This window comes from Adiantum capillus-veneris, chromosome 27 (genome assembly GCF_014529385.1).
Source record: "Adiantum capillus-veneris isolate H3 chromosome 27, ASM1452938v2, whole genome shotgun sequence".
In the NCBI taxonomy this organism is placed as follows: Eukaryota; Viridiplantae; Streptophyta; class Polypodiopsida; order Polypodiales; family Pteridaceae; genus Adiantum; species Adiantum capillus-veneris.
Window position 1 is genome coordinate 138,456,464 of NC_140957.1, and position 17,229 is coordinate 138,473,692.

General features: G+C 48.0%; 1 protein-coding gene across 1 annotated transcript in view; it reads right to left on the reverse strand.

Annotated features, from left to right (window-relative positions):
• PNG1 (peptide-N-glycanase 1) overlaps nucleotides 1–17,229 on the reverse strand; it is a 200,728-nt gene that overhangs the window by 175,211 nt on the left and 8,288 nt on the right. Inside the window, exon 2 of the mRNA XM_086503384.1 lies at nucleotides 14,114–14,290. Coding sequence (XP_086359510.1) covers nucleotides 14,114–14,290 — 177 coding nt within the window. The remainder of the gene's footprint in view (nucleotides 1–14,113; nucleotides 14,291–17,229) is intronic.

Below are 17,229 nucleotides of genomic sequence, written 5' to 3' on the forward strand. Positions count from 1 at the left end.
AAGTCCTCTACTGCTTCCATGAAAGCACCATCAACATCTGATAGAAGAGAGGTAGGTTGTCTCTTGGCACTACCTGCCGGTTTGTCAACTACTAATGGAGTTTGACTCCTTTGTGTGACTGGAGATGAAAAAATTGGACCGCCAGGGAGGCTGAGACCAAGAGCAACTTCTCTGTGCCCGTGTGAGCACCCCAGCCGGCTCTTCCACCTACTTCAACCCGTCGCGAGAGGCGACTACAAGAGTGGCAGGCGGGGCCTATGGAATGGTGCTTACTGTGATGAGGTTAACCTTTGGGAATGTAAACTCCTGCTGGTTCTGGCTTGTGGTTGCAGATGTGGAAGCACATTGTTTTGGGCAGTCCTTACTATAGTGATCCTTAGCTTCAGGGCAGTGTCGGCAAGGAGGGGACCCTTCAGGCAACGGACATTTGATTTGATAATGTCCATACTCCCCGCACCTGTAGCACAAAATTGGCCTATTGGAGGGGCGAGGTGGTCTCGGCCCTTGCTGCATTGGGCCGAATGCTGAAGTGTAGAAGCTTTGGGGGACTGAAGGAGTACTAGCATGATAAAAGCTGGGGGATGCAAAGTTGTTGTGCATACCTTGCATAGCTTGCATAGGAGGTGTTGTCAGCAGAGGTGGCATCCGGTTTTGATGGCCATAGGGTTAAACCATGTTGGATGCAGGTGCTATCCCTTGTTGAAGAGAAGGACCTAGATTTTGTTGTATTTTCCGCAATCCCTTGATATAGTAGCAATCCTTGTCTTCATGCCCCGACTTTTCGCAGAAGTGGCAATAAGCCCGAAGGGGACAGTCCTGTGGAGGATGTCCTGGAGAGCGACACGAGCTGCACCATACCATAGCCTTAGTCTCCTGCTGAGACAAAAGCTCTTCTAGCTCTCTCTTGATTTGATCCAAAGCCTCAAGATGTGGTGGTTTCTCCTGTCAAAGAGAGATTGATTTCTCCTCTTGAAGAGCGGCTTCAAGTTCTCTACGTAAAGAAGTCAATGGATCAGCAGGACTTTCCGAAAACACAGAGGGGGTCTCTATGTGAGGGGAGTTGTTGAACAGCTTCCTAGCCCCCTCTATTCTAGTAGCAGCTGCGATGAACTCCTCCAAAGTGGTGTCGGGTCGGAGACTCTCTCAGAGTTTTTGCTGAGAAGCGCCTTCTCCACCCACTTCTTGACCATAAATTCATCGGGTTGCTGGGGAAGCTTGGCAACCAGAGACTTGGGTTTAGTCATAAGTTCTGCAAAAGTCTCCTCTGGCTGGAGCACCATGTTGGCCAACTCATCCAAAACCTTCTCCTGGTAGTCACCTGGCCTAAATGCTGCACAGAACTATTGTCTTAAGGCTGCCCAAGTTGCAAAATGGTTCTCTGCAAACTGGCTGTACCATTTGTCTGCTAAGCCATCCAAGGTAGATGGAAAGAGTACCAAATAAGCATCTTCTCTATTAAGACCACGACCCCTACAGAGAGATACAAACCTCCTTGCATGGTCGTCAACATCTTATGAAGAGAGTCCTTTGAAGGTAGGGAACTTGATCTTTACCTTGGCCAAAACACTAGCCAACGCCTCCATGGCCCCTTGCTCAGGAGCTTGTTGCTCAATAGCCTGCTGTTACAGAATAGGAGAGAGCTTTACTAGGGAAGGTGATCTGGAAGATGTGGAACCGGATGGAGGAATGGGTGATGTCGTATGTGGAGGTATGGGAGATGAGGTTGATGAACTTCTACTAGGTACCAAGGGTCGTCTTCTGTTGTAGTACTTCAGAGGACTCAGTAGTTCGCTTTGACGCTCGACTGACCGCCTTGTATGTGTCATGCAGCGACCACCAATCCAACCAAGCTTTGGGCAAGAAAACCTTAAACTGGCTAAAGACATGTCTAGACTCTACTAGACGTTAAGTGACTATAGACCCAGGCTGGACCAGGGACGAGGAGGACTAGACCAGGGTCGAGGAGGACTAGACGAGGGTCGAGGAAGACTAGTCCAGGGACGAGGGCTGGTTGCACCAAGGTGAGAGAGGACTAGGGCGAGAGAGGACTAGACCAGTTGGACCAAGGCGAGAGGAGACCAGACCAGCAGACCACATAGTGCAAGGCAAGGTAGATGAAGCTAGGTAAAAACCACTAGCTTCACTGTTTGTATTCTCAACAGAGAGTGAGACTTCAGTTGAGGTCCCACCGTGATCGCCAAAATGAGAGCACCTGTAGCGCAGAGTGTGTCGTGCTCTCTATAGTGGGTGCTCCTCGGTGCAATGTGTGTGACAATCTCACTCAAAACAAACTGAAAACAAGAAACAATAGACAACAACTGAGCTCACAAAGACACAACAGCAGCAAACCACAACAAATGACTCGACTATCTCAATGAACTGATACAAACTTTGGCGTGGCAACACACTCAGCTCCAGCTCAGGACTCTCAGGTACAATGGGGTGTCGAGGCTCAGATGTGCAGGGATGGTGAAGACGTGTTGTGTATAGACTCACTACCCTAGACGACGACGACGCTGGACCATATCTCTAGAAGATGCTCCGATGACCCAACAGCTGCTACTCATATGTACAACCATAAAGAGCCACCAATGGCTCATAAATGTCAGCCATCTAAATCTATCCCCAATTGAGTGGTAACTGAGTGGTGGTGACTTGGCCGCGATGTCCACTAGACCACCGTCCGTATCCCCTGCCTCGTGTCACTGCCCAGCCAAGAGAGTCCGTCCTGTCCAATGTGAACCAGCCTTGGCCAACTGTACTAACTGTGTGTCCTATGAAAGTGACATTGTAGCCTGCTACACACGTGTTCGATCAGACAGGGCTGCCCTCTTGCCCCCTTTCTCTTTCTGTTCTATGGTGAGGCGATGAGCACGTTTTTGGTTTCACAGCAGATTGGTTTACGTGGCTTAGCGCTCCCTATTCGGGGAGATGAGCTACTGGACGCTGAGTTTGCAGATGACTCAGCCTTGTACTTGGATGGCCAGGAGGCCAACCTTCACAGGTGTGAGCAGGCTCTTGAGACTTTTTGTTGTGCATCAGGTGCACTCATCAACTGGAGAAAGACAATTTGCACGGAGGAGCACCTGAGACAGCCCCTTGTTTGGAACCCCATGGTTAGCACTCAGAGAGGCCACTTGGTTGGTAGTCGGCCTCATGTTTCCTAGGGTCCCATGGTAGAGGGTCCAGCACGCTCTTTAGGTAACTGGCTACAATTTTCAGGCTTGTTAGAGGAGCTTCGGGGCATTCAGCTACATGGCATGAGAGGAGTGCAGAGCATGTGACAGGACATCTCAGAGGCAGTACCAGCTGAGTGGCTCACACCTCTCAAGTCTCGAGTCAGCAGCGCCCAGATGGATGGGAGCCTTCACACGACTGGAGGTTCTCATCTCAGTTCGGGCTTGCTCAGAGACTGTACCCTCCCTGTTCTTCGAGCTGCAAGGTGAGGGACGCTTACACCGAGTTACAGTAGAAGCCCCACACGTGACAGTGTTGTTTTCAGAGGATCCGACTGGTGGGCATCTGTGGGAGGACTTGTGTCATAGATCCCGACCCAGCAGTTTTTGAGACTGGCCACTGGAGACTGTGGGCTTGGGAGAGTTGTCCACTGGCACGAGTACAGTGGGATCCTGGATAGTGGCTTTGGAGGGACCCTTTCTCCTCAGTAGACCATCCAGGTGTCCCTTTCTTTCAGTACATTGTTCGACTGGGACGTCACATCCTAGCAATGCAGAGAGAGGCTCGTCCTGCTGCAGCACCTCATTGACATGAGGAGGGTCTCACAACTGAGTTCTTGGCAACTTTTTGGGAGACGTTGTGGAACTCCAGACAGCCGAGGTGAGTCACTTTGTTCCAGTGGCTGGTTGCACACCGAGCTACAGCAGTTGGAAGCTGGCTTGTACACACTGGTCTATCGGCCACATGTGCAGCTGACCATCTTGTGGAGAGTCAGCGTCACTGTCTTTGGGACTGTCCTTTGGCACAGCAGGTGTGGCTTCGTGTTCTTCGATCGATGCCAGCTCTTTCCACAGCTCCGCAGGACACTTAGGGGGCAACTGCTTGGTCTACTCTCATGGGCCCGGCACTTCAGTTTGAGCTATCCTCCACCAGCAGGATGATAGTGATGCAGGGGGGGTCGACCTACACTCTAGCCTGCTATAGAGCTTACTCCACAAGGGTGGTGCAGTGAGAGAGAGGAGTGTTGGGAGCTCATCAGCGGCCTGACACTCTGGTTCGTCTGGCGGGCCCGCTGCTACCGCATCTTCGAAGCTCGCCCTGTACCACCAGCAGAGACTGTTCGGGATCTTGGCTAGAGCTGATCCATACTCTTAGAGGACATTTCGAGAGACTCCAAGGCAGCTCCGATCGCATGCGGGAGCGCAGAGAGGCTTTCCTTCGACTCTGGTGTCCTGGGCCTTTTTTCACCATGGTCGAGGGTGTGCTCAGATGTTCAACCTTGCACTTCAACATGGTATGCTTTATGATTAGAGTACTAATTGGGTTAAGCCTTTGCATAAAGGAGGGGATGTAAAGAATGTAAACAACTACCGGACTATAATGATTGGGTCTCTTATAGGAAAGTTGTTTGGGTGCATAATGGAGATGAAATTGAGTGACTGGGCTGAAGATAATGACAAGCGTGCATTGGGACAAGCGGGTTTTCGTCGATGCCATAGCACCATTGATCATCTTGTCACTCTTCGTGTTCTCATGGAGGAAAGTCAATTGAAAGGCAAGCGATTGTATTGTTGTTTTGTGGACTTTAAAAAAGCCTTTTATATGATTCCAAGTAACAATTAGTGGAGAAGGATGGAAGAACTCCAAGTGCCAAGTGAGTTTATACTTGTGGTTTCTTGAATTTATGAGAAGGTGATTTGTCAATTGCGCATGCAAAGAAAAATTTCAGAAATTTTTGTAAGCACTATTGATGTTCGTTGTCACCAACTCTCTTTGGTCTATGCATCGATCAACTGGAACAAATGGTACTTGACTGTATGCAAGAAGAAGGCATTGAAGAGGTCACTATTTGCAATGAGGTAATCATGCTTTTGTTGTATGCGGATGATGTAGTGCTTCTAGCACACACTTTAGAAGATGCACAAAAGCTTATGGTTGTCCTTGAGAACTTTTGCTTCCATAGTGGGCTGATTGTGAACGAATCCAAGACAGGTTATGCTTGTGAAAACCAACCATAAGGAGAAGCCATGCATTGTGTACAACAATGAGACACTTGGAGTTGTTGAGAGCTTTAAGTACCTTCGCCTTGAGGTTCCGTCCAATCACAAGTGGCATGAATGTGCTATGCGTCGTTTGGAAGCGGAAAAGAGAGCATATTATGCATTTGAGAACATGTGTAATGGGGGAAACATCAAGTGTTGGGTTCTCAAGAAGTATCTTTTTGATGCATTGGTGACACCGGTTCTTCTTTATGGAGTTGAAGTGTGGCGGGAGCATCTCAAAGTCTACTTGGAAAGAGTTTGAGAATGTTCAAAAGCGTTTTCTCACAAACTTTCTCCAAGGGAAGACACAAACACCATATATCCTCCTACTTCTTGAGTCAGGATGTCTTCCAATTGAGGTTAAGGGTATGGAAAGGGTTGTGGAGTACATGATAAAGATGCGTCAAAACCCCTCACATCGACTTCCTACAATTGCATGGGAAGCAAGCAAAAAAGTTCAAAAGACACATAAAAGCGAGATCTTGAGCACGGGATGGATGCAAGACATAAAGAAGTGGTTTGGGAGATGGGATGCATTACACTTGGTACATGATGCTTCAATTGACTCCCAAGTGAATGAAGCTTTTCTACAACGCCAATGTATTACGGCTTGGGAGAAATCAGGTGGGTCACGCTTCATACATTACACCACCCATATTGCCCCCAACTACAAAACCATGTTCTTCGCTGAAAGAGGAAACCGTACTCACAGTTACATGCTTGAGCCTATCCCCTTGTCGGCGATACGCACTATTGCAGCCATTCGGCTTAGCTCCTATTTCCTTCGATGCGAGGTAGGGCGTTGGGGCAATGGAGAAGAGTCAAATCGACTGTGCACATTATGCTCACTGCAAGTTCGAGAGTCTGAGTACCACACACTACTAGAGTGCTCAGCTTTTGGTCACATCCGAACTTGCGTCTCTCACATTTTCAGCCATAACTTAGACCTACACACTTTCCTCTCCCAGCCAAAGTGTGGGCTCTCCATTGCGACTCTCATCACCACAATTTTGGAGCATCCATAGTCACTCATCAGCCATACACATACTACATCACATGTAACTTTGGTCCCATAGGTCATATTTGACCTCAGAGGACGATAATAAAATCTCTCTCTCTCGCTCTGCTTGTGACGTGCTACTGAGTGCAACCCTCTGCGCGACCTGCTCTGGCTGCCATTCTGCCCAGGCGACCTGCAGCAGAGAAGGTGAACAAGATTCTGACAGCACCTGCAGTCTCTCTCTCTGCTCGTGACATTGTACCTGCTCGTGATGTGCTGCTACCAGCCATCACCTGGTCGTGACGTGCTGCTACCTGCTCGCCCTCTACACTTGCTCACGTTCGCCCTCTGCTACTCACTTGCACCTGCTCACCAGCGCGCTGCCCACTTGCACCTGCAGTCTCTCTCTCTGCTCGTGACATTGTACCTGCTCGTGATGTGCTGCTACCAGCCATCACCTGGTCGTGACGTGCTGCTACCTGCTCGCCCTCTACACTTGCTCACGTTCACCCTCTGCTACTCACCTGCACCTGCTCACCAGCGCGCTGCCCACTTGCACCTGCTCATGTACGCCTGTTGTTAAAGTGCGTAAAAAGCCTACACTAATGCAGCAAATAATTGTGCGGGCAGATACAAGGCAGCAACCAAGGGTCGTATGCAGCAGCAAGCAACAGCACCCAGGCTCTATTGACTGTGGAAATGGCGCAGACGTGGACCAGCTGTCTCTGCACAGTCTAAACCTGTCCTAAAAAGGTCTTTTCGCCTGTGCCCAACAGCAGCAGGTCTCTCCACTGTGCACAATAGCAGCAGGTATTGCTTCTCTCTCTCTCTCTCTCTCTCTCTCTCTCTCTCTCTCTCTCTCTCTCTCTCTCTCTCTCTCTCAGCAAGACAGGTCGCAGGTACGCAGGCAGCAGGCCTTTCCCACTGTGGGGGCTGTGAGCAGCTGGAACATCAGGGCTGCGAGCTAACCCTGCAGGGGGCCGCGTGCGTCTATTTTGCCAGTATAGGGGCAGCGTTGGGAGCAGACCCGGCTGGGCTGCATCTCTTGTTTTGAGCAGTGGGTTATGCTGCGCACCCTGAGGGGTAGCTATTGGATACGCGAGCTTGCTCACTCCTGGTGGGGCTACGCGTTGTATGTCGGAGACAAGTGCCCGCAGCGGGTTGATAGTGTATTGCACCCTCAAGGGGTTGTGGTTAACTGTATCCTCCACCTGGCCTCAGCTGAGCCAGAGTGTCGAGCCATTTTGAGGATTCGGTTGGTCTCTCGAGTGGGACTCGAGCCCACACTTTTGTACACCAGTGGAAGGGTGAGCCGTGGTGCTCCGAACCCCATTGTACTCTTTTTTGGTAGAGCGGTGTTGGCTCCCGAGTTGAGGTGAGTTACTCCTCTCTCGTAGACTATTTACCACTTACTGGTTGCATAGGCCGCGAGTAAGTGAGCCCGATACATCTCTTGAACAACAAAACATGGAAGCAATCTCCCCTGCACAGGACCCGGCACAGGACACGGAAGCCGTCAATGTCTCACCTGTTTGCAAGTCGCATGAAAAGGCAACATTCATGCTCACAAACAAGCGGATGGCGCAGATGGAGAGGGAAATGAAGGAGTGGAAAACAGAGATGGAAGGATGGTGGAAGGAGAAGGTCAACCTCCTTCAGATAGTCTTCAATGAAGGCGCACAATGGAAGAAGGAGAAAGAGAGCCTTAACGCAGAAATACAGACACTCAAAGAAGAAGTCTCAGCCCTCAAACAGGAGAACCCAAACGCCGAGATACGGACACTCAAAAAAGAAGTCTCTACCCTTAAACAGGAGCTTGCGGATAGAGTAAGCAGTGGACTAGAGGAAGGAGAATTTCAGCCCTCGGTAATAGATGAAATCAAGGAAATCAAGGAACAGGTTAGGATGATCACAGAGGAAGAGAAACTGAGTGTGGCAAAGACATCTTCATGGGCGGAGATGACAACAAGGACACAAAAAAAGGCGGACGAGGCCGAAAAATAGATTGAGGTCGCCAAGAAAGGGAAAGGTCAAGAAACCCCTTGTACACCGACACTTATCAACATGACCCTCGAAGAGGAACAAAGAAGGCGGATGCGATCACTACATGTGAGAGTGGCCGGTCTCAAGGACATAAACAATGTGGAGAAAGAGGTCACAAGCCTTACATCCATGATGGGGATGGAGAAGCCTTTGCACACAAAGGCATGGAGGGTAGGTAAGAAAAGTGACGGCACGGAAGACTGTCTGCGAGTTGCCCATTCGGGCATTGAAGTCCCCTAGGAGAATGATATCACCATCCCTAGAAAACTCCCATATGTCATCATCTAGAATAGAGAAAGGCAACTGCCCTCTGGATGCAGCATACACGGATGTATTGGGAGGAAAGTAACATATGGCAATATATAGGAATCAACCTGTGTCAGCTCTCAGTTTCACCCACATATATCTAGCATGATCATCTCTTCGTACAATATGCAGTAATGGTTGTAGTTCCTCTCTAAATAGCACTGCTACTCCTCCTGAACCTCTACTCCCAAGCTCAGATCTCGCATTTGTCTTGTGAGCTGTCTCCCATCTGTATCCCATCACAGGTGGCATTACCTGTCCAGGGGCTTGATGAGTCTCTGAGAAGAATACAATAAATATCCTTGTCTTTGAAACTGTCCTCAAATGCACCCACGTCCAACCTCATAGACCCATTACAATTCCAGGTAGCCATCTTCAGTGTGGTCCCATAGGTCTCGCACCGTCATGCAGTGTGCCGCTCTAAAATCACCACCCGTCCATCTTTGTAAAAGGCTATCTTTCCCTTCTCCCTTGCCGCTGTAATCTCTGGCATTACCTCTCTCATATGTGCGAGCTGTGAGAGAGTCAGGTCATCCCCGAGGAAAATACCTGTCTTTTTGAGAGTAGGCCTCTTCCTCAAGAATTCCTTCTTTTCTTCCAACGAGGGGAAGCGTACTATGAGAGCTCTCCCCACTTCAGATGAGATGCTTAGGGAGCTGGATGTGGGTGAGTTGGGACTTGACAGATGCTCAGATGACAGAGAGCAAACGGAGTATGGGAGATACCTCATGGAAATGACGACTACACATGGATTAGCCATACTTAATGGCTTACAGCAATTTCCGGAAGCAGCCGGTTTCACATGCTTTCCACACAGACATGGGGCCAGTACAGTGGATTATGTTATGACACAACCGAGCTTTGTCCCTTGCATTCAGGATTTCACAGTGGGAGCCAGGCCAGTGGGCATAGCAGTGGATCATGCTCTCTTGACACTGTCCGTTAAATTTCAGTATAGTACAACCCAGACATCGGGAGGCAGGTCACACACCCGCTATACATTTACACCAGAGACTGATTTCGTTTATATAGAGGAGATCTGGGACCGTCTATTGGAAGGCACAGCTGGCACAAATGGTACAAGCCTCTCAGTGGAGGAGTGCACCACTCTACTGACTGAGACACTGCATGGGGCTGCATTAGTGGCATACCCACACACTCAGCCGGGCAAGAGACGACATTCTGGGAGCATGCCCCAGAATAGTTGGTATGATGAGGAGTGCACAGAGATAAGAGCCCAGCTTCATAGGGATCTTCTTTTAGGAGTCATCACTTACAGACAATCTCGGATTGCTTTCCGACGCCTTGTGCGACGGAAGAAGCGAGCATACCTGGCTCAGATGGAGCGAGACTTATATCAGATGTTCTTGAGTAGGGACTCAGGAGAGGCATGGCGACTCTTCCATGAGCACTCCCCTCCACCAGTGATTACTTCACCTGATGTGTGGGGCCAATATGCGACATCATTAAATACGGTTCCTGGACAGGAACCCCTTCCAGACCCTACCAAGCCTTGCCCAGCTACGAGCACTTTCTTTACACCTGAGATGGTACAAAGGGCCATTGACAGGATGAGGACCGGGAAGGCATATGATCATGACGGTCTAGTAGCGGAGCACTTTATACATGCCAGGGATATGCTGATGGAGGTTCTCGCAGTGTTGTTCAATCGTGCCATGTGTGAGGGATTACCTAAGACTTGGAGGTTGTCTAATATTGTGCCCATCTTCAAGGCTGGTGACCCTATAGAGCCTGGGAACTACCGCACTATTATGGTTGGACACACATTGGCACGATTGTATGCATCTATTCTGGAGCAACACTTGAGTAATTGGGCAGAGGGCGAGGGTGTACGAGCAAAGGGTCAGGCCGGCTTCAGGAGGGGTTTCTCCACCCTTGATCATATTCTGACACTCAGGGCCATCATTGAGGAGGGCAGAGCACATGGGAGACGGATCTATTGTAGCTTTGTGGATTTTCGCAAAGCATTTGACATGGTACCAAGAGCTCGATTGATGCGCAGACTGCAAGAGATGGGGGTGCCCATAGAGGTGATTTGGGGGATTATGGCTTTGTACAAATCAATGGTGGGACATGTACGCACTCCGGAAGGGGTATCTGATTTAGTTCACTCTACTATTGGAGTGAAACAGGGCTGCCCATTGTCTCCTACTCTATTTGGTATGTATGTTGATGAGGTATCCGATTACATTGACAGAGAGGGTGACAGAGGTGCCCAGTTGGCAGGGACGCGGATCCCATTGTTGCTATATGCTGATGATATTGTGCTGATATCTGACTCACCAGAAGGTATGCAACGACATTTGGATGCACTACGACGTTTGGATGCACTACGCAGTTTTGCTGAGGATAGTGGACTGTGTGTAAACCTAGGTAAAACCAAGGTTATGGTGTTTAACACCACACCGCAAAGGGTCAGGAGATCAGTACCTACTTTCAAATATGGTCAGAAGATTGTGAAGTATACAGATGCATACACCTACCTGGGGATAATCTTTACAGGGCCGAGATTTTCTTTGAGAAGAGCAACAGAGACTAGACTAACTAGAGTTGGGGCGGCTCTGGGAGGAATGGAGAGGATGTGTTCGCAGGTTTAGTTCCAAGAACCTAGGACAAAGTTATGGCTCTTTGATACTTTGGTTGCCTCTACTTTGTTATATGGGGTGCAGGTTTGGGGACCTTCTATAGGCCAGGATGGTTGGAGGCGTATGGAGAATCCCCTGGTATCTATGATCTCTCGGCTGATTAGAGCCAAGGTTTCCGTACCGCATGATATCATTCGAGCGGAATTAGCTGCCCCCCCTATGGAGATTGAGGCGCTTACCAGATCAGTCTCCTTTGTACACAGTCTGTGGGATACTACCAGAGACAGATATGCCAAGGTGGCTCTAGAGTCCTCCAGACAATTAGCTCTTAATGGGGATACATCATGCTGGTATGCACAGATGGCCTCATGGTTTCAGACACATGGTTTCACCATGGACAGGTTGCCTCCTTTTCAATACTCTCTACAGGCACCCTTGAGGTCTCTGACATGGGTAGAGATTAATAGATTCATTCGTCAGGATCTGATCCAGCTGGACACGAGGAGGACATGGATAGAGCCGTTACAGGAGTTGGGCACGAAGATGGCTTTCTATAGAGAGCATCTTCTCCACCTCACGGGGGATGGGTTTGTGATTCGACCTAGCTATATGGACACGCATCTTTCGCATGGTTTGCGTTGTGCCATTGGCCAGATACGCACGTCCTCACATCAGCTCGAGATTGAGACTGGCAGATTCAGAGGGACACCAGCAGATAGCAGGATATGCCGCTTATGCCATCTAGAACCAGAGACAGAAGTACATTACATATGTCATTGCACAATGTGTTTTCATTGTCTATTCAGAGAAGGTTTTGGGCCTCTATCTAGGGTCATGAGTTATGAGGATCAAAGATGTCTTGGGCTATATCTACTTGAGTTACACAGGCATAGAGAAACTTTACTGAGGAGAGCTGAAGAGAGACATCCCCAGAGACAGATCACAGATTTCTTTACACTAGATATTCTACACCCAGAAGAACAGACAGAGGAGCAGCCAACGGTGGAGAGGTCTACCCGCACTACTGGCATTCTCATAGACCGAGCATTGGAGCTAGGGAGATCTAGACGACCCCGATGGAGAAGAGGAGCTACACAGTTTCGAAGGAGGCTACGGCAAAGGATTCAAGCCATACTCTTTCGTCGTCCAGAGTGCAGATGAAGATGGATCTCTACTCCCCTCCCATATTGTCTTCACATTGTACTGCTTAGTTTAGGGTCCCGCAGTATTTATATTTTGTTATCCTAGTTTAATTTATTTTGTTATTCTGACTTTGTATCAGATACACCGCATTGTAACTTTCTGGTCTCATAGGTCACTTTGGCCTTTTGAAGACGTTAATATAACATTTCATTTCATTTCTCTCTCTCTCTCTCTCTCTCTCTCTCTCTCTCTCTCTCTCTCTCTCTCTCTCTCTCTCTCTCTCTCTCTCTCTCTCTGTGTCATTTTGTCATCTTGTTACTCTGACTTTGTATCAGATCCACCACATTGTAACTTTCTGGTCTCATAGGTCACTTTGGCCTTTTGAAGACGTTAATATAACATTTCATTTCTCTCTCTCTCTCTCTCTCTCTCTCTCTCTCTCTCTCTCTCTCTCTTAAGAGTTTGAGAAGGTAGACAGGACTCCCTTGGCCTTAAGACACTGATTGGGGGCTGGCTTATATTGTGATGTGTTGTGGTGGATTATCCAAGCTACATTGAACGAAACTCTAATCTCATTTTTCTAGGTCATGTTTGCTTTGTGATCAAGTTTTAGTGCAACGATACTCTCTCTCTCTCTCTCTCTCTCTCTCTCTCTCTCTCTCTCTCTCTCTCTCTCTCTCTCTCTCTCTCTCTCTCTGTGTGGGTAGAAATTTACCCGTGGTTGTTCCAAGTGCAAATGGCTGCATTGTTGGCTGCAAGAGAAGAACCCTTGTACTACAACTATGGAGATAACCCTAAAAAAATTTATGCGCAGCACATAGAAGCCCTAAAGTACCTAATTAAGGGACCAAATTAGGAGCACGCTGTTCCGCAAATAAAATTAGGGGCAGGCAGTTACGCAGATAGGGTAAAGGCAATTATGCGCAACATATGAAAGCAATTAGCGGCAATTAAGTACGGCACATATTACCCGACAGCGCATCGACTCGCACTCGACGTACTAGCATGGCAGTGGCAAAAGCAACGAGGGGTCTTGAAAGCTCACACAGAAACCTACCCGTTCTTCTTTTTCTAGCATTGAGACAATGCCATTGCATGCAATAGGAAATAGTAAGGAGCTGAAAATAGCCCTGACCAAGACACAAACAGTCAACAATCCTCTAGGTGATAGGCCATTGAGCATCGGCCGACTTCAGAGCTCTCTTTTGTACACAGTATACAGTCACTTTTCCCACCCAAGGAAACGATCCCTTGGGCCTTGATGCTGCTGCAAGCCTCAGCAGTGCTGATTCTTGGCAGCCTGTGACGACCAGACGTAAAAGGTTTTCAGATTGTACCCAATGGAATAGTATTTGATACGCCAGCACAAGGGTGATCCCTCCCATGGGCTTCCCAAGGGCAACTACTCTTTAAGGCACAGCTCTGTGCCAGGCCTTCCTATAAGCTGAAAGCCCTTAGTGTTCATCTGTTTTTGGTGGTCCTTTAGGAAGGTCAAAGGTGCATGTGGGACAACATTGCAAATGGTTTACCTTGGTTCTCTACAATTGAGGCTTGGAACAGATGGTGAGGGCATATACAATGGTCTTTCTCTTGAATTAAGGTCATGCATATTCTCAAGCTATGTACAAGATAATACACACGATTGCACAAAACACACACACACACACACACGTTATCAAGCAACTGATCCTTACAAGAAATTTTTTATTTAAAAGAAAGCTTCCAACTTTTTTTACTTCCAAACCCTTTTAGGAACTAGCCATTATCAATCAAGCCTACAATATGAACAGACATGCCTGCAACAATCGAGCCAGTTCTTCATCTGCCTTCTCCATTTCTGTAAGGACTGCTTTGTGAGCCCCCTCTGCAGCCTCATCTATCAGCATGAGTGTGCACATGCTGCTGCCGGATTCAAGCTTGTCAAGCAAATCCACATCATTCGCAATTGGTCTCTTTGAACCATTGTCAAGGATCTAGTATTATAAGAAAGGTTTCAGAATTTGGCAAAAAGTGGATCTCTCTCTCTCTCTCTCTCTCTCTCTCTCTCTCTCTCTCTCTCTCAATTGCAGGACATCAAGAACAAGCACGAGATTCAAGAAGCGTCCCAAGAAGCAACTCAGAAATTACAGAAAACTCACGTAAAATCTGAGAATTTTGTCGGCGAAGTACTATCAGTTCTGAAAGAAAATGAAAGGGCCAAAAGCCTGGAAAATTATGTTGGAATTGGGGTTTTGCCAGAAGGTTGGTCAGTAGGTACCAACACAGACGAGCAGCTTGAGGGATACATCTTGGATGTAGACATTATTAAGGAAAGACTTGAAAAAGTGGTACCTTTTATCGACCTTGGTGATCCCACTGACATCCAAATTAAGGGGAAACAGGCCATAGTTTGATATTATGACATGGATGATAAGATCAAGGTAATGAAGCAGACTAAATCACTACAAGGCACATCTTGTGGATTTCTGATGAGTTGACACCACTACAATTGAAGAACAGAGCCGGGGAACTGGCAAAGCTCAGAAGCAAGGAAGCAAGGAAGCAAAGAAGCAAGGCAAGTGGGCAGTCTATAGAGGAGGAAAAGTTATCATCAGAGATTTCAAGGGTCCACCCTCTCTTTCAAAGACATGAACTTGATACTTATGAACATCTAGTCACGTTTATGCACATGGTGATTCTACCATTGTAACATGTAACTCTCATGAGTCATGAGAGCTTTGAAGTTAGTTTCTTTTATTCCACCAGGGCTATCAGCATCTCTCTGGGCACAAATAGAGCGCCCACAGATCATCATGATCTCTCGTTTTCTCCACAGTAAAACCTCAGTACCACATGACATCATCAGAGCACAGTTAGTTGCACCACCGATGCTAGTAGAGGACCTCTTTCAGACAGTTTGCCTCATCCAGCGCATGCGAGAGCTCCCACCAGGCAGACTCACCCGCACAGCTTTTGAGGCATCAATACAGCTTCATCAGGAGGGGGACACGAGGGCATGGTACTCACAGGTCAGAGAGTGGTTTACATCCCATGGCTTGGACATCACAGATCCGCCTCCTTTTCTGTATGATCCTGACTTCCCTCATATACGCCTCTCACACACCGAGAGGAATCGAGTTCTCAAACAGGATCTCTGGCAACTATACATCAGGGAGACATGGATCACACCCAGAGAGCCTCTTCCCACGAAGAGGTAGTACTACAGAGACTGCTTCCTGACCATTCTAGCAGTTCATCCAAAGACCAAGATACATGGATATCTACATGCCACATAGAGCACGGGTCGCCATCGGACAGCTCAGAGTATCATCACAACAGCTAGAGATTGAGGCAAGGAGAGCTTCACATCTCCCCAGAGCAGAGAGGATATGCAAACTTTGCACAGCCGAGATTGAGAGCGAGGAGCATTATGCATGCAGATGTAGAGCATATGAGGAGATGAGAGGTAGATATCCGACCTTGTTTGCAGATCAGCCCACTCTACATCAGATTTTTTAGTCCAGAGACCAATGACAGTTCGGTCGCTTCCTCCTAGAGGCACAGCAGCATCGGGACTCCCTCCTCCAGGCAACATCAGCTGTGAGAGATGAGCGCCAGACACAGCTCAGAATTTTTTCAGAGGAACATAGCAGCATCACCACTTCCGACCATCCAGAGAGGAGTGACTCTACAACAGGCTGAGGAGGTCCGAGCTCGCAGACGCCCAACACATGGACGTAGGGCACCTCACCTACACCAGAGAGAGATCCAAGAGATCTAGGAGCACTACTATAGATCTCTGGAGGAGAGACGCATCCGGGCTTTTGCAGATCCAGCCGCCATCTTAGGCGGATTGTTCACACCCTACCCGCCCATGCATTATGTATTACACCTTGATTATGGTACTGGATGGAGCTAGAGATAGGATAGCATTTCTTCTCATGATTGTATCTACCCCAGCATGTAGGATTGCATCCTTTCCTCCGTTTTGGAGCTCCACCCCCACCCTTGTATCACCTCCCTCCTCCCCCAGTCATTATACAGGATAGTCACTTTTACTTTTGTACCTTTTATCCTTTACGAATACACAGACATCCACCTCATGTACTTTGATTTGTCTCATAGGCCGATTTCGGCCTTTTATGGACGTTAAAAAATCTTCCTTTCTTTCTTTCTCTCTCTCTCTCTCAAAAAGTAGTTGTTTACTCTATAAAAAGAGTCCTCTCGAGATGCTCAATAGCCTATAATCTAGAGGATATACAAAACAAGGATAACAATGTCAGGGCTATGTATGCATCAAGGTGGCTTGTATGAGGAATGCAAAATGAAGCACTGGGGGATGCATAATGCCATGTGACATGACCATGGTCCAAACTGAAAAGAACAGAAGATCTCGCCCATGTAAGAAAGGAGTATCTATGCCACTCCGTTGCCCTGGAGAAGCCAGTTGAAGTATCCCAGGACCCACTGGCTGCAAAGAGTATGTAGCAGCTCAATCCAAATAGTGGCAAAGTGGTAGATGTAGGACAAAAAGTGAGCCCAAAATGTGAGCACAGCGAGACTTCCACATGGTCCAAAGATTGATGCTACAGATCGTAGAAGAAACTCTATCCCGCTAGTAGAGGTCTATCTGATGACATGTATCTAGATTCACAGCATTGTCCCTGTACGGTCGTACGGTAAAGTACGGTACAGTTTCGTACCGGAAACTACAATGTAATTTGATTATATCGTATGGTTTAAATAAGTACGGTGTGCTTTCTAAAAATACTCCTGCTAGCTCATCACGGAGCAAAAGCATGCGGGATATGAAGTCCTGGATAGTTGGAAATGACGAGACCTGTAAGTCCATCAAAGTTTTTTCTAGAGCCAGGATCCTTTCGGGTGTCTTCGCCTCGTACATGTTGCAAAGGAAACCCCATACCCCATGTGT